Source organism: Micrasema longulum, unplaced genomic scaffold (assembly GCF_059751315.1).
Source record: "Micrasema longulum isolate JH-2025_06_02 unplaced genomic scaffold, ASM5975131v1 h1tg000161l, whole genome shotgun sequence".
Taxonomy (NCBI): Eukaryota; Metazoa; Arthropoda; class Insecta; order Trichoptera; family Brachycentridae; genus Micrasema; species Micrasema longulum.
The window spans coordinates 242,779-266,049 of NW_028277366.1; the positions used below are offsets into that span (position 1 = coordinate 242,779).

General features: G+C 32.9%; 1 protein-coding gene across 1 annotated transcript; it reads left to right on the forward strand.

Annotated features, from left to right (window-relative positions):
- Window positions 1-1,921: 1,921 nt before the first annotated feature.
- Window positions 1,922-22,876, forward strand: LOC148284077 (protein rolling stone-like; the record flags this gene model as incomplete). The annotated part of the gene is made up of 4 exons (XM_088242712.1): window positions 1,922-2,045; window positions 20,491-20,724; window positions 21,514-21,773; window positions 22,739-22,876. Coding segments are annotated over exons 2-4 (472 nt in total), but the record flags the coding sequence as incomplete, so codon positions are not given.
- Window positions 22,877-23,271: the final 395 nt, after the last annotated feature.

Consider the following 23,271-nt stretch of genomic DNA (forward strand, 5'->3'; position numbering starts at 1 on the left):
ATGTCGGTATAGTGAGTTATAGTCTTGTCAGCCTCGTGGTGTAATAGTCAGCACGTGTGCCTACCAAGCAAGAGGTCTCTGGTTCGACTCCCGACATGGTTGACATGAAATATTTATTTAAAAGGGTGCTTTTAAGCTAGAATATTTCATAGTACCTGGAAGCGTAAGACTGATCATCTTACCTTCGCGCAACAAAAATGATCAAGATACGCCGTGATTGGTGTACCAATGCAGAGCCCTATGCACCATTAGGTGCGGAAAGGGACTAATGATGAATGATGATATCAGCAATGATCAACATTATTTGAAAATGATTAGGTGTAAGGTAGATGTCAAAAATAATCGATTTGAAATTAATTCTTTAAATTTCTTTAATTGACTTGCTTCATCTATGGTTAGTTTTTATTTTGTAGTAGGATTTGTGAACAGAATAACGATGCGACGTAGGCGTCGCCATAAATTATCGGATCGACGCATTTTTTTCATAGCGATAGTTGGAGGACCGGGAATTGATACAAGCTACTTTCTATCCCGAAAAAATATATCATTCCATCAGGAAAATCCTTATTGCTAAACGACTACTTTATGGATTACCTAACTAACTTCACCTATTCTTCTCTATAGTGTGAATCGTGGCACCTTACTCGGGCCCATAACAGCAAAATACTGAGTTTTGAAAATAGGTGTCTCAAAAGAATCTTGGGTGTGCGGTTGTTTGACTTTGTACGAAATGAAGTAATAAGAGCAAACAAACGCAGCAAACTCCGGTGAAAACTGTCACCAAGCAGAGGCGATGCGGTTGGCATGGCCATGTACTGCGGATGCCTCCTGAGAGCCTTAACCACGCTTGCCTACTTTACGAGGCATCAAGTTCTCGACGTCCTGGACGTCCACTGCAGACTTTTCGTCGGCAGTTTGTGTTAGAACTTCGCGACGAGAACTTAACTTGGGAAGTTGAAGCAAAGCTGTTGGCAGCCGATAGAGATGCATGGAGGTTCTTTGTGGATACCATATGCTACAACTAGGGAGCGGACATGGAATGATGAATGGTGATCTGTTACCCAGATTCTAATTCTGAGCTGCTTGATAATTTGGAACGATTGCAAAATGCTTGTATACGTTGTATTTTTAACCTTCGGAAATTTGACCGCATAACCGAATACCGCACGCTACATTACACTGGCTGAGTATCAGGCATAGAAGAAACATTTACATTATTTCACTTTTTTACAATATTTTAAATAGTCCCATTTCACCTGTTTATCTGAGAGAGCTATTCCAACCTCCATCACAACACGGACTATCTCTTCGTTCTAGTGACGAGAGAACCTTTTTAATACCCTTTCACCGCTCTAATTTTCTTTCCTCCTCTTTCACAGTAGTAGCTTCTCGATTGTGGAATAATATACCTACTAATGTTAGAGACGCCCCTCCTAAATCAAGATTGAAATGTCACTATCTAAATGTTTGAGTTGTTCCTTTCTCCTTCTTCTTTCCTTCCCATCACCGCTCCTCTCCTCTCTTCATAGTACAGTGTAAGTTATTAGCTAAATTTTGTTTTAAATTTTTGTATAAAATTATAAGATTCTGCACAATTACCTAGAATATGTCCATGTTTATAAATTGTACATGTTCATAAATTATACATGTTTATAAAGTGTCAAATAAATTAATTAATTAAATTATTATTTTCATATGAATAAATAGATAAACGAATTAATTTAATCACATTAAACCGCTATCTATATTCGATAAATCGTCGGTATGTATAATATTTTTATGTAATTCAAAATTCTAGATAACACTCGTGCGATTGCCAATAACATTACATTATCGAGCCTCTACCTGTTTTAAGTAGGTGTTGGTAATTGATTACAATTTATTTTACTCAATATTGTAGTTTTGGCTCAGTTAGCCGGCGTCTGTCGCGGCGGCAACTTGCTGCACGGTCTAATAGTATCTGTAGTCTGTGGTCTAATATAACGAAAGTAAGGGAGTTTTCATCACACTAAGTGCGTTCTCAGAATTACTTCGGTGATTTTAAGGTACATATTATGTACATCTGTTTATTTGAAAGAATCACTCGGTGTTTTCAATTAACGGTGGAAAGTTGTTGTGAATAGTTGTGGTGATATAATTCAATAATTACTGACAAGTGTGTTTATTTGGGAATTTATGGCAGCGTGATAATGTGATTAAAATGTGAATGTTTTATGTACGTACGCTTAATATTTATTTCTAATTAGTTATCATATACTATAAAACACCTGTGCTCCAGTTACCTTGATTAGCCCTAAGCGCTGTCTATAGCCTTAAGGCTTGTAAATAAAAATCCCGTTCAAATAGTACTTGCACATTTAAATAATGTATATGAATGAAATTGGATTTTTTCAACAGTTTATTTTTTATTAAAAGCGCTTTAATATGCGGCATATTTCGATAATCTGTTCTATGAAGGTAAGGTGATCAGTCTTACGCTTCAGGTGCCACTCCAGGAATAACGAAATATTGCTGTTTAAACAGATTATGCCTAGACTTCCATATTCCCTTCCCAAAAATGTTTTTCCTCTCTGTTGCAACAAATTCAGTTAACATTTGTTTGAATAGTGGATTATTTACAATTCTCTGAAAATGCTCCCAAAATTAAAATATTTGGGTCAATTGTGGGAACGCAATAAAGGAAAACAAGCTTTAAAATCAATATTTCACGTCCAGTCTGTCGGGAAACGAACCCAGGGCCTCAAGAATGGTAGGCAAACGCGCCAACCATTTTTTCCTGTTTTAGGATTTTTACCTGAGAGCAGCCATCGAATCAGAAGCACTCGTCCAGGGTTCTAATTCAATTACATACCTAGAACTGTATTCTGCATCCGCCTGGACTCAGAATTACAATGATAATTATTTACACTTTAAAAAAAGTATAGATAAATTTCAATACGAGTTCACGGTTTTGTTTCATTATAATATCTAATCAGTACCATTAAAATTTTACGTGCACCAACTTTAAAAAATAATTTTTAATTGCGTGATTTTCCGTTGGTCTTCTTTGAGCTATAAAGCTAAGTTTAAATTAGTGAGGCATATTCTTTCATTTTTGGTGATAGCTAATTTCTGAGATAACAAAATCTTAACGTCAATTTTTGCATCGTGCTAATAATTTTTTACTTACTACGATTATATGTTTTTGCTTAAAATGATTAGAAAGTTTTATATTGTTATAAACGATACACTAGCTATTGCATTGAACACAAAATTTACCATTATAAAGAAATTATTCGTATCATATTGTGGGCCAAGTTTTCAATATCAATAACCATTAGAAAATACGATGGTATTTTTTCGTGCGTGACTTGTATCTACTAAATAATCTGCCAGTGAAATTTTTGCAACATACCAATCGATTTTTTTCTAACCCGCTTAATCTTAATCTCAATGTCATCGATTTCTAATCAGTAACATACGTATCTATCGGCTACTTCGAAAGTTGGTAATTGAAGACATGAGTTGAGCCATGAGATCCCGTGACGTTGTATACACTTTTGATTTGATTGAATTTCATTCTCGGCGACTGAGTTTGGTTAGAAGTTGCATCTTGAAATGCAGACGTGGGAAACTCCGTTAGTCAACTTTGATTTTTTAAAGTCAACTGTAATCGGAGCATTCATTAAATGACTTATCGTGGATTCTCACACTCCCATTTCAATGCTTCACAAAGGTAATATGTGGCAAAAACAAAAGGCTGAAATATCTGGGGTTTAAATTTTGAACACCCATAGATTGGCCGATAAAATAACAATAGGAACGAAGGTTTTCACGGTCACTGTTATTATTTTGTTTCTTTTTTGGGTGATACCGTGAGTGTTGGATTTGTTTCGACGTTTCGCAGACACCCAAATAACGTAAACAAAGATGACGGGCTGAAATTAAACTCAACATTGTTCCCAGCACTAGATACTACAAAAATGAATAGAAATGTGCATACTGCCGACTGCGACACGGTACAAATTACGAGTACTTAAACACATATTTTTTTTCTACAAAACACTCAGTTTACCCTGAAGATGGCTCCTGCAATGGTAGCCGAAACGTCTGAACAAATCCAACACACACGGTATCACCCTAAAAATAAACAAATTGATTAAGTAACAACTTCATTCGCTCTCAAAATAGATTATTTTCTACTTTTTGATCGCGCAGTCGGCTCTATATAAAATCTTAATTTGTGTAGAAAAGTACATTTTTAAATTTGCCACCTTCATCCACTCGTGTCATCCATTTATTATTGGTAAAAATATTTCATTTTGCCAGCCACTATAAAATCGAATTAAAACATAATCCTTTACGAAACTTCTCGAAAAACGCTAACTATTTTTTTACCGTTTCGTAGACAAATCTTAACTGTAGCTAAAATACAATATATTTTCTTACATTTATTCAAAGTTTTTACATTTTATTATACAATCCATTGCGTACTAAATGCGTATTTTATTGTTTTTGTATTCAGTTGATGTTTTATTTTTTTATATCATTATTTTTACCCAATATCATAAATTCATCGCATGAAAAGCAATCAAGGAACATCAATATTTGAAAGAGACATAATTATGAATATATTACATTAGAGATGGAAAATATCATCGAATTTCGATTACACGGAATTCATTTTTCTTAAATGTGTACGTATTTTTATTTTATATTACATATTTACAAAATACCAATTTTATGACAAGCATTTACAACATGATCAAAGCGAGTTTCGTTATTATTATAATTATACTGCCTTCGCTGATGGGAGTACAAAGTTCAGTTGTATAATATACGACTTTTGCACCGACATTGAGTTTCCTACCTTGATCATAGCAAATATCACAAAAACGAGCGCCGGCAGATTTTCATTGCTTAATATTTTTTTATTTAGTGTTAAAACAGTACAAACAAAATACATGAATATCCTAATATTAACTTATACCTAATTATCATTAAAATAAATAGTAATTATTAACATTTCTAAACAATATGTGTACTCTTGAAAGTTGTCACGAAAAATATTGCAGAGATCAAAACATTTGAAATAAATTCACCATATTACAAAAAAAAGCTCCAAGAATAATTCCGAGAAAAAAAACAGATTCACAAAGGTAGAGTCGATGCTAATTACTTAATTAAAGTACTTACTCATTGTCAACAAAGAAAACACCTTCAATACTTCTATTTTAAATATCGACAGTATTAAGAACAAAACATCGTTTTCGTTTAGGACAAATCCACGAACATTATTTAAAAACGTCGTTTTTTCAAAATCGCGCCATTAAAAAAAAAGTAAAGTAAACATTAAAGTAAATTAATATTATATTTAAACCGTAATTTTCTAAGGTAGTATTGATGATTAAAAATACACTTAAAAGTATTATGAAACTATAATATAATTACTTAAAATCGTATGACTTCCTTGCTTTTTATCAGACAACATAAGCCTTTATTTTACTTTTTAATTATATACACAGCCTACGCCAATGAGGAACTGTTTGAGGAGCTGTGAAAAAATGTTTTCTTGCACGCTGTAAAAATTATAGCATTAAATAATTCGGCAAAGTTTCTTAAAAATGTACGAAATTTTTTTTTTTTTATATTTCAGTAAAAACGAACTACTTTGAACGCCGTCACTGGTTCATATTCATCATCCAATGATGAGAGTTGTGGAAGAATTCTAGTTTACTTACCATTAACGCACTAATCGGCAGAACTGACCGAGAAGAAGCGGAAGAGAACTTGAGACCTCACACACGGAGTAATTTCTTAAATACAATACTTTAAAAAATCAAAGCATTTAATTATAAATGCTTTGATTTTTTAACTTTATAATTTTGATGTAACACATTAATGTTACATCAAAATTATAAAGAAGAAATTTTCGGATTAGTTTAATAGTCTATTTACAAATAAAAAAAACTAGTAAACTTCCTAATTGAACCATTAATGATGCAGAAACTTTACTCTGGGTTTTTTGCTTAATTAAAATAGTTAGAATTGAGTACTTTGAAAATGTATAAAAGGTTCACCTCCGTTTTACGTTATGTCCTATTTTGAAACTTGAATCGTTACTAATGTTTTCTTAAATGGAAATAATTAATTTAATATCTATGGCTCATTAAAAAAAACTTACTGCGTTAGTTTGTACGAAGAAAAAAAATCTAAATTAATTACCAAATCGCCGTTTAGAGTTAGCTAGGGAGAACAAAATTATGTAAACATATTTATGTCAATTTAGGTGAAATGTGGTGTCACTGGAACGGGAAGTTCTAAGGCTATATGGGAATATGATCACATTACGAATTTATTTTTAAAATTTCACCTTTGCAAAAATAAATAATCGCTTTAAATTAGAAAATTTATGACTGCCTTAGGAAATTTACGCTTGTGGTCACTAGACATCGCTAACAATAAAATTTAATCAAAATTGATAGAATCAGCCATCTTGTCGGTATTGCCAATAAAGGCGAATTAAATTATTGTAATTGTAATGGCAAGACCGGTATAAGAGATAGATATTTTAATTGAAAACAAATTTAGGACACGAAGAAAAGGTTTTTAATTTAATGTTTCAACAAAGCAATATTGAAAATTTGTTGTAATTTGCAATAGATTATTTATTGAAGAATGTACGAATCCTGTAGCTTAAAAACATGCTAAGCATTTGAGCGATCACAATGAACATGCTTAAGTTATCGCAGTAATAAGTCAACGCGTGTGTAATCTCTAAGTGTGTCGGTTTGTTTTTTGTTTTCCTCGTAAACTGCGTATACTATAAAAATAATACAATATATTACCTTTGCAAAATAGTAAGGAGTATCTAATACAAAAAAGTGAAAATTAAATTACAATTACTATGGCGACTGCTTTTCTTGACATTTGGCTTGCCAACCGGCGCGCCGGCTAAATGTAATGAATAGCGTGATAAATAATAAATAAATAAAATTAGCGGTTATGGAGTATTTTTATTCCAAATATGTGATTGCGCAGCAGGATTATACGTCGCAAAACGTAACGTAACGAAACGCAAATATTTTGACATATAATATTAGATGTTCACGGATGTTGCATTGTGATCGCGAATACGATTAACAACCATGGTGAGAAATTGTCGCTAGTTATTTGTGATTGGCATACTGGCATGTTACCAAATCTCAAAGCAGCTAACTACAAAGTTTTGAGAGTAAATCCTTAAGGAAAATATTGCCTTTACTCAAGTCGCCTCTTCTTGACTCCTGCGGACTCCCGACGTTCTGGAAAGCCGATTGATGTGAGATGAGGTGAGAATGCTTGCTAGAGATCGGGTCTCCAAGAGACTTCTGGTGATGTCCACATAATCCACATAGAACGTCCACAATGAATGTCCACACAATCTAGTGGAAAAAAGAAAATAAAAAATATTTTTAACAACGGGACTGTCGCCTAAGCTACCACGAGAAATAAGGATGTTGTAGAAGAGTACTTAATAATAGGTAGATGAAGCGAGGGAAAATAGAAAGGTATGTACAACATAAATATAATTAAAAAAGAAATCAAAATGACATAAACAGACTACAAAGACAGCAAAATAAAATATTAAAGTTAGTATATGACCTACCCTATCTAACAGCAACCAAAGAACTTTTTAAACAAACTAAACAATTAAATGTAACTGAACTCTTTAAGCTAGAATCCTTAAAAAAAAACTTAAATATGTTATATGCACCTACTATGGGGAACAGGAAATCAAAATGACATAAACAGACTACAAAGACAGCAAAATAAAATATTAAAGTTAGTATATGACCTACCCTATCTAACAGCAACCAAAGAACTTTTTAAACAAACTAAACAATTAAATGTAACTGAACTCTTTAAGCTAGAATCCTTAAAAAAAACTTAAATATGTTATATGCAACTACTATGGGGAACAGGAAATCAAAATGACATAAACAGACTACAAAGACAGCAAAATAAAATATTAAAGTTAGTATATGACCTACCCTATCTAACAGCAACTAAAGAACTTTTTAAACAAATTAAACAATTAAATGTAACTGAATTCTTTAAACTAGAATCCTTAAAATTTATTCATAAATTCGCCACTTATGTAATTGTAGACGATGAATTAAAACTTGAAAAAAACTGTAGTAAACATGAACACAATATGAAAATATCAGAAATATATCATCTACAACATTTTTAAACGAGAAAAGGACAATCGAGACTAATAAACCATGGACTGAAATTATACAATAAACTACCAGACAAAACTAAACAAAAAACTCAGACAACATTTACAAAAGATGTTTAAAATATTATTATTAACAGTAGAATGTGAATTTTAAAAGTAAAAATATTTTATTAAATGTATGTAGACCGTAAGGGTTTATCAATGAAAAATTTTAATAAAAATCTAGAGTTTTTTAAATATTACACTTTGTGCCGGAAAAATGCGAAATAGTCGGTAATTAGTAGTAAATTGGGCGAGTGCTCTCACACCCTCAGATTTGACCAATGGTCCACCCGAGACGCGGCTTTTTTTGTGATACCAAACATCACATTGAGATCATTTGTGGAAAGGTGTTTAATCGTCTGCACTGCAGAACGTACATATAAAAGTACGTATTTACATGGTATACAAAAAGAGTATTTATACAATCTCCACATAAATGTTACCTATGTTTATCGTTCATTATCTACAGCTAATCTCTAGGTATAAAAGTATTATCGTGGCAGTGTAAATAAAAGTAAAACATTATTCTGATGTGTAATAAATGAAGAAATCGAATAATATACTTTCAAAAATGAGAATAAATACACAATCAATTAACAATTTTTTTTAATGAAACGGAGGGTCGTTTGACGAAGAGCCAACTCCGTGGGACTAAAAGTTCTGTGTTGAGATGTGACGAGCAATTATATGACACAGACACATGAGTATATCACCACAAATATAGGATTAGAAACGTAAAAATATATTTTTTTAAAAACATATACATGGCACATCAATATGGTAAACAGTAAACTCAAGCATTTGGAAAACCATCAAGGAGTTTCCTACTCAAATCCCTCCCACTAAGGAAAATCCAGTCCTTAACTCCTTTCTTGAAAATAATTTATGTCCCTGAGAGCTTAATACGTTCTTCCAAAATATTGAACTCTCTCGGTGCGATAAATGAGAGATGTCTCTGAGCAAAAGTCGCTCGGGTTTTGGGTATGACATAATTCATGCTCTGGGAAAACCTCGTACGGGCATTCTGCTGAGACCTCTCCTTATTGTTTGACCAGAAGTGTGTAAGTGCTTCTTTTAGGTACAGTTGTTTCATATCCAGCACCTTCGTGTATTGGAACAGCTGTTCTGACGGGTGTGTTGGAGGGTATGTAATTAATTCATTGAAGTTCATCGTAATTAATTTGTTGACCAGTTTCACCGCTTTTGCATATCTTTGAGACTGGTATCTTTATTGTAAAATTTAATGTATTTTTACAAAAACAGTAAGGATAGAGAATTCAAAATTATATAACAGTAATTGAATTGAATTATTTTTAGTCTCAATAATATCGCGAACGCGATGAAACCGGTCACTGTTTATTCCGAAAATGTGGATTTCAGTATCACTAGTCTATTATTTCTTTAAAAAAGAACCTTTTCTGAATACTTTGAGTAGATAGCTACTTATTGCTGAGTGTATTTTTTTTCTTATAAATACTGTTGTATTTTCTCGTTTTAACGTCACGCGAAATTGGGTTTTACGTGACCTTACTTACATTCCACACGATTACGCAATCGGAGTAATTAAATGCATCCCATTTATTTGACATCAGCCGGTATGAAAGACTAATGCGTTTATAATTGTTTTAGTCTACATTTCAGATGCGGTTATAAGTACTGGGATTTGGCTATGAGATTATTGTGCGAGGTGATGTTCTGAAACAGATAAGATTAGGAAACATTTGCTTTTGTGATATTTTCGCAATAAGCTTCCTAAACGAGTTAACAATAGGTACAGAAAAACCTAATAAGCCATATCCGTAGTCTCATCTAATCATAATAAAACATAATGGTTGAGTCACTGCGTATAACGATATCAAATAGTTTATGCCAACGATTATATTACGGTTCAGATGCATGTCCATACTGTAAAATACCTATTTTTTTTCCACGTCCGCTCCTAAGTGAAGCGTGTGGACATCACCGGACGCCTCCGGGAAACGCTGTCAATTCCGGTAAAGCCGAAAAATCGTCATCGACGGCCTTCCGGGACGGCACGGCACGGCCGTAGTCCGCCAGTGGCAAAAGGGACAACTCGGGTTAAGGTTTTCCTGAAGCTTCCGCAGCGCCTGTCTAAGCCAGGACCACCGCCGCGCCCGCAAGACGCTTGTTATTTATTTATTTATTTATTAACGGACATTGTCCATGTATACAATTTATAAGGTTTAAATATTACAGTAAAAGAATAGTTTAAAACATTTTTTTAAAAAAAGAAAGAAGCATTGACAAACATAAGGGACATCGAGACAAGATCTGGACTATTTATTTTGTGCTCGTTTAAATCCTTGTAAACTTAAACCAACAAAGTCCAGATCTTGTCTTGAGTTAACAATACGACAAAGGCGGGTCATTGGAGAATTTAGGCCATAGTTTGTTCTATGCTGATCGATGAACAGTACTTCATTGTTTCTCAATCTACGAGTCGGAATATTGAATTTTACTTGTCCCAGTAATGATGGAACATCGATTATACCATTTAGTATGCCGAACATATATATGGAGTCAATATTAGTTCTACGTTTTTGTAGACTAGAAATATTTAACATTGACTCTATTTCAGCATAAGAATAATTATCTCTCTCTAGTCCAAGCATCCACGCTATTTTTCGAAGCAAGCGATGTTGGACTGATTCAATTTGATTATGCGATTGACATAGAATGGAGACCAGACCACAGAGGCATATTCCAGAAGAGGGCGAACAGTTGAGCAATAAAGAGTTTTGATTGTACGGACATTAGTAAAATCAGAGGATATTCTGTTAATGAAGCCAAGTAATTTCAGTGATTTATTTACTGTATTATCTATATGCTCGTTGTATGTCAGTTTATAGTCCAAAACAACTCCTAAATCTCTGATTGACTTGACTACATCAATTTTGGAGTTTTCTAATAGGTACTCGAAGGAAATTGGTTGTTTTGTTCTATGAAATGACATTATTTTTCATTTTTTAATATTTAGTTCTAATTTATTGACTTTACACCATCGGTTAAAAGAGTTAATGTCTGATTGAAGAAGAAAGCAGTCTTGTAAAGTATGAATCATTTTGAGAATTTTGTTGTCGTCCGCGAAGAGCCAAAAACGAGAGTAAGAGAATGATTTAGCAACATCAATAATAAACACATTGAAAAGCAGGGGTGCTAAATGAGCACCCTGAGGTACACCCGATGTAACATCAATACTGGTTGATAAATAGTTATTTATCCGAACATTTTGTGTCCTACTAGTTAGATACGATTTAATAAATGATAGTAATGGATCTCTTATTCCCAAGGCATGTAATTTATACATGAGAATTTTATGATCTACTTTGTCAAATGCCTTAGAAAAATCTGTATAAAGAACATCAATCTGCTGACCATTTTCGAGTGCTTTGACAATAACCTGGGTATAATCTACCAGGTTAGAGGTGGTTGATCTGGCAGATCTAAATCCATGCTGTTCATCGATCAGTATATTCTTAAACATGGGCGTGATTATAAGACGCTGATGCGTCCGTTCACGGATTTCAATGTCGGTAATGAAATCGAACCACCTTATTCCTAATACTTTCGTTAAGCACGTACTCTAAAAGCCCTGTAGTTTGCTGTTTTGAAATAAAGTAAGGTAATGGCATTATGCAGGAGTTGAATAATCGGAATTTCGTTTTGGCCGAGTATAGACTAGTGTTCTAGACAGCACGCACCGCGTTTGTTAAAAGTTGCTCCAGCAATTCCTAGGAGGGTTGCGAGCTCTTTTTGCATGCCACCATCTTCAATTATATGAACTTCCAAGTATTTAAAGCTGTTAACTTTCTCGATACTCTGCTCATTATTATAGAGAGGATGATGAGTGTCAGGACAGGATTAGTTGCACAGATTCCGGGTCTTTTTGGTATTGATATCAAGATCTAGACGAGAGGAGTTTCCTGCAGTACGTCAAGAATTTCCTGAAGATCATAACGCAGTGAAAAACCATCTTTTAATGTTAGTATTTTAGCAGCACACTGCTCTCATAAGCAAAAAGGCAGCTGCTTGCAAAAGTCATATTCTGTATTTGAGTATTTGTCAACTTTATGCAAATTATTAAAAACTGTAAATAATATGCTAATTGTTTCTAGGCACCTGTTTGTGTCATATCTACACTGCGTTTTTGCTTATGAATCTCTAGATGATTTGTTATTGCTTAACTTACTTTATGTCGTTTTTTGTACTGTATATTTTTTTCTGCTTTTGGTTTTTACCTATGTAGGCCAATTTTTATTAGATTGAATTTATTGACAGAGACGGGTATTTATATAATGGAACTTTGTCTTATTGTAAAATCAAGCCCTGAATATTTTAGTACACTGGGAAAAATACACTTTCACAACACCAGAAATAAATGTAAATTAAAAATTCTATTAACGAAACAATCATTTATACAAAGAAGGCCCGTATATGTATGGCAGTAAAAATATATAATAGGCTCGCCAATAAAAGTGTGTGAAAATTTTTGCAAGTGTGTTAAAAGTGTTTCTTATCAATAAATGTTTCTATAGTATAAATGAATATTTGGAAGATGTAATAGAATACTGTAAAATTTATTAAATATAATTAATGTAAGCAATAGACACCAAAATCTTGAGTTATGTTTTTACCGTTTGAGTTTTTCTAAACTTTTTCATTTATTTTTTTTTTTTAAATATTTTTGAAATTATTTTTTTATTTAGTTTTGGTTAGACTGTAAGAGATTGCAAGTGGCAATAAGTCCGCCATTTAACTGTGTATACCTTTGTTATTATTTTGTATGTATGACATTGTATATTACGGATAATAAAGATTTATTATTATTATTATTATATTATCAAATGGTTCGAAATTTTTTGTAGAACGTGAAATAATTTTCGTCAAAAAAACTGCCTTTTTGCTTATGAGGGCAGTAAGAGTAGGTATCCATATACAGGGTGTTCATTAAACCTTGTCACATCCGAAACCACGATGATCAGTATGAGCAAGAAGACATATTGGTACATTAAAACATTTTTTTAGAATGAATAAATTTTTTTTTTTAAATATCAAAAAAAGCAAATGGTTGCTTTGCAGGGGAGAAACAAGAAGGGAGGAGGGGGAGTTTGATGCGCTGACACAACGCGACCGCGCTCCCCTTACTTCTCCCCTGCAGAAGTAAGCAACCATTTGTTCTTTAAATATTTTATTTAAAAAAAAATTCTTTGTTCAAAATATTTTTTTTAATATGCTAATATGTCTTCTTGCCCATACTGATCATCGTGGTTTTGGATGTGACAGGGTTTAAAGAACACCTGTATATTATTTTTCATTATGATATAAACACATACAAACATTTATTTACGCTTTGGTTGTAATGTATTCCTCTCTGGGAACATGCCGAGGGATACGTTTTACGAAGAACATTTTTTATGTTATAAATATACGATACATGCACAAATAGCATTTGGCACAGTAGATAACGCTGTTGCCAAAAGACAAATTACTGTTACTAATTTCTTGTATGTTTTCCAGAGCATACTAGAATATAATTTGTGTACATTGATGTACTCTTTTTCTTCGTTTCTGAAATTCCGCAGATGTTTTATTTAATTTATGTTTATTAAATATCAATATTTCCCCCTGATCTCTTCCGTCCCAGGGTGTAATATTCTAACAGGCTGTTTTGGAAATTTTAAATTAATATAATTTTGTATTAGTTTGAATTAGAAATTTTAAGTTTATATAATACGAGTATTATATTAGTTTTAATTGGAAATTTTAAATCAAGTTAATTTCTAATTAACCCTGAAGAAACCGTAGTGTTTTGCTGAAACTAGTTGGTCATTAAATAATAAAAAAAATAGCTGGCACATATAAAAAAAACAGAGTTGTTTCATTGAAATATATTAAATAAACAATGTTTTCATATTCTATCTATAATCTGCATTTAAATCAATTTTAAAGGTATAAAAAAATGTCGACCATATCTTCATCTCGTCGGGAATCGATGCCGGCATCTCGTGTGTAATTTATAAACGTTTTATTTTGCTATAATATTTACTATATATTCATGTGTTTTTATTGTGATGCAGAACAGGGACGTTTATTTTTTCTGTAGCTATTGTCAAAGGCGTAATAAATAGCTTTATCTGATAAATGTGGATCTAATGACCTAGGTTCCTTGTCTAACCTTTATTATACTCTTCGAAAATGCCCACATTCATAAATCACTCGATAAACATGTATTACTACCATCCATTCGTACAAACTATGCCCAGAACTCTCTGCTTGTAGAGTTGCTTCGCCAGAGTATAATACAAACGTTCATTCTATTGACGCTTTCATTGTAATAAAATGACTTTCAAAATGCTAAAATCAATACTTAATACTATAGTCCTTAAAATATAGCTTGATTAGAATGACAGTTGTCAGAAAAAGTGACGACATAACTTTGTAGTAACGTATGAGTGATTTATATTGACACACGAAAAATCATTCGTACCTGGCATGTTTATTATTTTTTTAATACAATGCTTGACATATAAATCAACATAATTATGTAAAATCAGCTTTAAAACTAAACCTAATTATTAACGACGTTTTTACAAGAAAGGTTACATCATTTTGCAAAAATGTTAAAAATGGAACATATTGATCAATGTAAATCGATCGAATAAAAACATAATTCATTTTATGTCGTTCATGAAAAAAAGTATAAATGTCTAATTTTTTTGTGAATAATTGTCTTAACCACACTATAATATGCTTGTTTTTGCGTTTTTATGTCAATTTTCGGAAACAGAGTTTCATGTTTGCATGAAAAAACTGATAAAATCGATTTAATCGGTACATGTTCCGTGATCAGTACTTTCTCGTCACTAGTCACATTTTGCAATTTTATAAATACTAACTTGAGCACTCTAATTTTTTAAGTCAAAATTGATACTTATTAACATATACACACACCCTCACCCTCACTTTCACACCCTTTTACATACACCTTCTTTCTCACACACACAAATTCTTATTCTATACCTACTTGTTTATGTATAATGTATTTTATTATATAAATAACAATGAACTTCCATCAAGAATTTTCACTTACAAACTTGATGTTTTTATAATGTATTTTTGAGAATATCTGTTATGGGTTTCATTTGATGTTTTTTCGTTTGTACATGTATATACTCTGTATTACTGTTAATATCTCAAATAAATAAATTTTAAAAATAGAAGTTAGTTCGTATTTGACGTGCAAACTGTTTTAAACGCAAAAAATATTATAGCAAGACTTACTTGGCATTATAAACAACTGAGGAATTAATTTTCTTTTGGATTGTCGTCGTCGTCGTCGTTAACGGATCACGAATACAATGTTCTGCTTACTATATAATATCATCATCATTCCCTTTCCACACCTAATGGTACATAGGGCACTGCATCGTTGCACCGATCGCAGCGTATCTGGATCATTATTCTTTCATGAAGGTAAGATGATCAGTCTTACGCTTGAGGTGCCAGTCCAGCGACTACGAAATATTCTAGTGTGAAAACACCTTAAAATATTAAATAATGTACATACGACAAAACCCAGTCGATGGTCAATATATGAATATTAATTAATCAGTCTGACGATGTCCCGAGAGCGATGAAACCGGTTCAATAACATGATTTGATTGACCAATGTCCATCAAACTAAGGTGATTATATTTTAAACCTGTCCGTCGTTAAAAAAATATTTTATCAATTATTATAATTAAAAATTAATAATTTTAATTCGTTTTGACTCGAACTCATGGCGTCACGGGCACTTTTGTGTAATTTTAAATTCAGAATTTACACAAGTTGCGTAAATTCAAAATAACAATACTTTAAAAAGTCATAGCCACGATAACACGATACATAAAAATATTTTTCATTTCAAATCAATATTATCTAAAAAATATATATTTTTTAAATCATTTAGTTCCGTAGTCAATCGATAATTTATTTTTATTTTGTAAAACCACTGAACATCCTCATTGTTTCACCTTATTAGGGCAATTTTAGGTTGTGGTCCCGTGGCTAGTATTGCGGACTCGCGGATCAAAGGTTCGAACCACACTTCTTTCTTTTTTTTATTTGATTTCTTTTTGATTCTCATTTTCTAACTCGTCGAAAATGGCCTCAAAATTGAAATACTCGGGTAAATTTTAAGAACGTTAATATTTCCCTTGAAAAATATTTTTCAAATGAATGCAAACGCCATTTCCAGAGACATTCGTCTGAAAACTTCCACACCGATTCTTAAAAAAGTACGCAAGTATACTCCAATCAAAACGCTGGTATTTTAAATTATTTTTTCATTTAAAGAAACATTTAGGTTCTTAATAAATAAAATAATACGTTTGCATTAGTCGTAATAATATCTACATGTACCTATGTACTCAATTAATCTTTTAGCGCAAGTTTTTATCGGTTATTTAATATTTTCGGTCAATATAAATAGGTATCTGATATTGATATCTTTCTGCATACCAAATTCCGTAAATTTTTGATATGATTTGATAACAGCTTTTCATATTTTTGTGAATCGAAACAGCTAAAAGACGCTCGATAATTTCAGCGGCCGTATTACAAATGGAACTAAACAGAGTTATCTTCATTTTTTTATACAGTAAAAGATAAATGTTTGTATGAAAAATAAAATAGTTATTCATTGAATATCTTTTGATTACAGATTATTGACGAAGACACGTCTAATTTGTATGTAAAGACATTTTCATTCAGAAAATTCGATTGTATTTTATACGCAGTTGAAGGTAACTCTGTTAACTTCCCATTGAAATCGGGTTCATAACCATAACATACATTAATACGCTCGTAATAATAGGGCATAACGTACTTCTCGCTGATTTTAAAAAAAAAATAACCTTGACATTTATTCAAACAGAGGTATAAAATCTATTACAAAAGACATTTCGGGACTTATGACATGTTTCTTTAGATACTGTGTAACAATTTTTATTTTCCCTATTTTATTTACTTTATTACTGAGGGAGGTGCCAGGAATACTTTAAAAGGTATATATTTATTATGATTGTCATAGTAGTGTTGATAAAACCGTTTCATAATATTTCAAGTTTTCGGCGAAATTCATACATTTTTTCATAAAATACTGTTGCGAAAGGATGCTATACGAGCATAAAGTCGCGCTCCTCACGCTGCTACACGTTGAATAACTCTGATCTAAAGTGACGCAACCCGTTAGCGAGGGGGAGGGTACAGCGGGGAGTTGGAAAGGGGAATGTATGGAAAAATCTATTGCACGAAATCCGGATTTTTGTAGCTTTTGCTGGAAATAATCAACCAAATGGCAAGAAGCACACGCGTGAACTGACCAACGTACCGTATCGAAGAATATTTAACTGTTAAGCGAATGAATTGTAATGTTAGCTGCTTGCATTAGGGAAAAGCAAAGACAAATCGCTTGCTCGAAGCATCAGTGAGATAAACCCGAAATTTTCGATTTCGAGATACACGTGCGGATGTGTTAAGAAACTAAATTAATTCATGTTTTCAAATAATGAAATACAGAAGTTAGATAGATAACCTATGTGAAAATATAGTATTCATAATCTTCTTCAAATTATTTAATTCAGTCTGACCCTTTGCACACCTCAAAATCCGATTATCTCAAAATATGTTCTTCAGATGTCAATTTTCATTGAATGAATTCTGTAAAAAAATATTTTAATAATCTTGATGTATCCTTAACATTATGGGGTGGGATTATGCAAAAAATTTGATGAATATGATTTACGAAATAATTATTGAAAAAAAATATGCTTCCTGGAAAAAAAAAAACAAATATTTTCATTTACAAACATCGCCCTTAATTTTCATAATATAGGGATTTTTTATTTGTTTACGGCCTTATTCAGTATATCCAGTTAGAATAAAATGCACTTTTTTTAATATGCAAGTACGATTAAAATAAAATACAACTAAAAAATATATTATTATCGTCTTCACTGAATCCTTTGGATAATAAGCATTTTCCGCCATCTTTTAATAAGTCTTGCAATTTTCTTGCCGTTCCTAGAGTTATTTATTTTTTTGTAATTTCTTTTATTTCACCATATATAAACATCACTGTTCTTCTCCTAGAAATTGATTTGAAAGTTTGAATACATTTCCAACAAATCTGCTTCTCTAAATGTCGTCTTCTATCAATAACCTCGAACGCCCTGAATACTCGAGTCGTCAAAACCATCGTCTCCGGTCGATTTCCCAAATTCTAATTTGCCAACAATTTCATTTTCTGATAATGTACCTGCATTCATTATGTTGAATAATATATTATTACGCACATCGGTTTTGTGAGAAGCCGTGTTGTTGGAGAGTTACCTGTATAGTGGTTTAACCAGAGTCGGACCTACTTTAGGCTCAGTAGACACAAAGAACCAGGCACTTGCGTATTCTTATATAGAGTAGAGAATAATAACCTCGTATTGATTTACAAAAAAACGTGTATATTACGGGGTCGATTATTGACAGGGTTGTTGTTTGGCTCCTCTCGAGGCTCACGCCACATGAGTCAAATTAAATTAAAAGTACAATGAATAGCGACATAATCTTGATTTTTATTTACGTGAGGGTAAGGTAAGACTTGAATATTAAGTAAAAAGTCTATTTGATTTTGACCCTTCCGGGCAGTTTTAAATATTACAAAAATAACAGGTGTAAAACAATATAAAATAATTTTCATGCCTCGCCAAAACCGAGTAAATACTTTTTTTTTTTTCATGAAATAGGTAAAGGCATTGACATATAATACATAGACATGCCCTATAGAGTTAAATATTTTTTAAAGCAGTGACACGAAAACGCACCCATAGTTGCTGTACTGTTTATTTATAAGGGCTGCACTCAACGAGCATGCATATGATACCAAAAAGTGCAGAATACTCATTTTTGGTAAGTAAAAAAGTTCGTATTTTAACGAAGATCTCAATCAGGTTCTTTTCTTAAACTCTTTATAATTTCGACCCATTTATTTATTTTCACTGGATTTTTAGAATCGGGTTGTGGTCCCGTGGCTAGTGTCTCGGACTCGCGGCTCAAAGGTCCGTGGTTCGAATCCTACTCTACCCCACTTGATTCCCATTTTTTAATAGTATGTTATTTACAACTCGTTGAAAATGGCCCTCAAAATTAAATATTTGGGTAAATCATAAGAACGCAAATATTTATTTTACAAAAAAAAGATAAGATAAACTAACGTTTATTATATTTTAAAAACGTATCCCTATCAGTAGCTCAATCACAAATAACTATCGACGTGCTCAAAAACATGCCAAGCATTTGAGCGATCACAATGAACAATAATGAATGCAGTCATAAGTCAACGCGTGTGTAATCTCTAAGTCAAATCTCGTGTCAGCTTGTTTTTTTGTTTTCCTCGTAAATAAATACAGTTCACTGGTGAAAAATCGGAGTTTGCCATAAAAAAGAATACAATAATAATACAATATTGCAAAATAGTAAGGAGTATCTAATACAAAAAGTGAAAATTAAATTACAATTTACTATGGCTACTGTTTTTCTTGACGTTTGGCTTGTCAATCGCCGGCTAAATGCAATACATAGCATGATAATAAAAAATAAATAAATAAAAATAAAAGTTTTGGAATATTTTTCATATTTACACCGGTAAAATTCAAATATGTGATTGCGCAGCAGGTTTATACGTCATGAAACGTAAATATTTTGACATAGATGTTCACGGATGTTGCATTGTGATCGCGAATACAATAAACAACCATGGTGAAAAATTGTTATCACGTCGCTTATTAGCACGTCGATAGTTATTTGTGATTGAGCTACAGGGCATCACTGTTACTAAGAAGAGCTTCGTATTTATGCCGCTAGGCATAGTTTGACGTTTACAAATATTAATATTTACATTTAAATATAAATTGTTTTAAGCAAATATTTACCAATGAAAAGTTACACGGTCCTTTTTACAATGTTTATCCGAAAGGTTTTTACACGTTTTCACGACACACGTAGGCGTTTTTGTTTACCTAGTTGACGGCCGAAAAACGAGTAATACGCATTTGGCATGACTGAGCGTTTGGACTTGAATCAAGTGTCATCATTTTTGAAGGCTCGGGGTATGTCTTTGTATTAATATGTCAATGGGTATAGGTTGCAAAAGAATAAATTAATTCAAAACTTCACTAATACTAATCTAGTTAGAACCAGCTTATCAAGTATAACATGAACATTTTACCATGAAAACCAAAATAAAAATCCGACAAAGTGACCGTAACAAGAATATCCACTGCAAATAAATGAATGGTCCTAAGTGTGTGCAACAATAAATGATTATAAGTGAAAAGTGTTTGCTGTAAAATGGAGGAAAAACCAAAATGGAAGGCAGCTTTTGAGATATCTAAGTTGTCCTTAGAGCATCCTGACTCCTGCAGGTAGGCACTGGTGGATTTTAAAATTTATTATTTAATAAGCATGCTAACCAAAATAGCGTTTCATGTCAAATGCTATTTCTGATAAAAAGATGTTATTTTTTGCACACTTTAAAAAATTCTCTAAACCTAACCATCCGGTTTGGTACCACGTGCTTTACTGTTGAAGCTATAACTTACTGCCATAATAACTGCTTCATGTTATAACCTAAGGTCTAAGGTAAAATATAGCTATAATGAAGTATCTCTAGCTAATATTGTGTCCATGCGGCTGACTGTGGAATCATCCACTATCATCCCATCCACTATCAACGATTTTACTGTAGCTCTGTTTAAATCGCGCCTGAAAAAACATCTTCTTTCTCTTCCTTAATCCCTCCTGTTTTTCTTTTCCTTTATTTCCTTTTTCGCATTGAAGTTATCGTCCCATTTCCCATGGTTAGTTGGAAGAAATGGTCATTTGGCAATAACCCCTTCCATTTTACAAATTTGCATTACATACAAAAAGTAAAATAAATTTTATTTCCCAACGCTAAATGATATTTGTACTATTGTTGACAACTTAATATCTGTTATGATATAACGGATGTTAAATATTAAAAAAATCATAGTGCTAATTCTATGCTCGCTATTTTTTTTAAATTAATTTTTATGATGCTAATGTTATTATTATTTTAAGATACTGATGCTAATGATACTTAGAATGTTGAAGCTAAAACCAATTTTAATTTGAATATTGTATTATTCAAACCCAATCATTGATAATGATTAGTGATTTCATTTCAACTGCAGGTTTGTTCAGTCCCCGTGGCGGTTGGAGTCCGAGTCCCGTGTCTCGTTGCTGTACCTGCTGTACCGCTGGCTGGTCACTGCGCTGTTCCTGGCGGTAGTCGGCTGGTCATGGTACGTCTTCTGGGACGGGGGAAAGTGGTTCATCTTCCTTACCAACTGGGGCTTCCTGATATGCGCTTTGCAGGCCCTTCTTGGGGCGCTCTTGGTGAGCGTGGCGTACTGGAGACAACAAACTACCAACATCATTGACTCCATATTTAGTGAGTTAACTCTCTTAACCCTAGATTAATAAGGCGACCTGAACCAAGAACCATTACAAAGGTGTAGTCTGACAAATAACTTTGAACATGTGTGACAGGAGTTACAAAGCCCATTTGAAAGGTTTTCATAAACACTCCTAGATGGCTTGACACTTTCAGTGTGGACATTTGCTCGGTGCTCTCCACACATGGTTTTTGAGCGGCAACCGCAGAAGTGCCTTGTCATACGCCTGAATCTGAACGCAAATGCCCAATCTACTGGACAACAAGTTGGCGCATATTGGAAACACACACGAGCGCACCGATCTGTTTCCTTCACTGGCTAGCCCCACACGGAAGGTACACAAAGTTTGAGAAACTAGGAGTGAGAGGAAGAGAGAGGAGGAAAATTTCAGCACTAGTCGCATAGTCTAACAGACAACACCTTTGTATTATAGGGTTAACAATGTTCAAATCTGCACAAGATGACAACTGTCTTTAAGCAGGGAAAATACAGCTGAAGGGTGGCTATGCTGCGGATGCCCCCCGAGAACCTTAACTGCGCTTGCCTCCTTTACGGGGCATCGGGTTCTCGTGGTCCTGGACATCCACTGCTGACAGTCCGTCGGCACGATGATTACAAAAGATGCGGAGGAGTTGGCCACTGACAGGTCAGGGAAAACTTCGTGGTTACTATATATGCTCCATTTAGTAAGCGGACATTAACGTGGCTTACAAAATGTCAATAGAAGTTCTAAAGTAATCACAAATAAAACAAACCAATGTCAATATTTATGGAGCTTTGCATTGGCAAAGACTTTTATTTTTGTATTGTGTTTACTTTATCAAGTTCCGATTTGAGGATATGGAAAGAAGTTATGAATCTTTAAATTAAAAAAAAAAAATTGCATTAAAATCCTTAGAACCCAGCAAAGCGCCATTGTTTAAAATGACGGGTGCCATTTAATGTATGTTTATTTCCGCAGATGTGTTGGACGAAGACAATAGGCTTCCATTTTTGTATAAGATATACTGGGTCATGTATAATATAGCGGTGACTGTCGCTATCTTCATCACCATACTCTACTGGTCAATATTATATAAACGTAAGTTTTGTGGAATCTGTAAATAATTATATTTGGTTTTAAGTTGTGTTTTTTTTTTCCAAATGAAAAGAACAACATGACACTACAAAAGAATGATAACATATTAGTGAATAATGTATTCTCCTTCATTATTTTACCATGTGATCTCGAATTAGCTTAAGTTGGCAGACAATTCTGTTTCACCTTCTGTTTCTCTGATTTTACAAAGTAAAATTTTATTGAAATCTACGCAAGTAGGTGTTTGCATTAATTGGATGTTCAATTCTAACTCTGGGAAGTTGTATGCAAAATCTCAAGATCTCAACCAGATCACCACGATGATTTTGACAAATATTTAATTTTTAAATTCTAATACGTGCATTGTCTTATTAAAGTGTTCACTTTATTATTATAATATTCACAACTCTGTATCT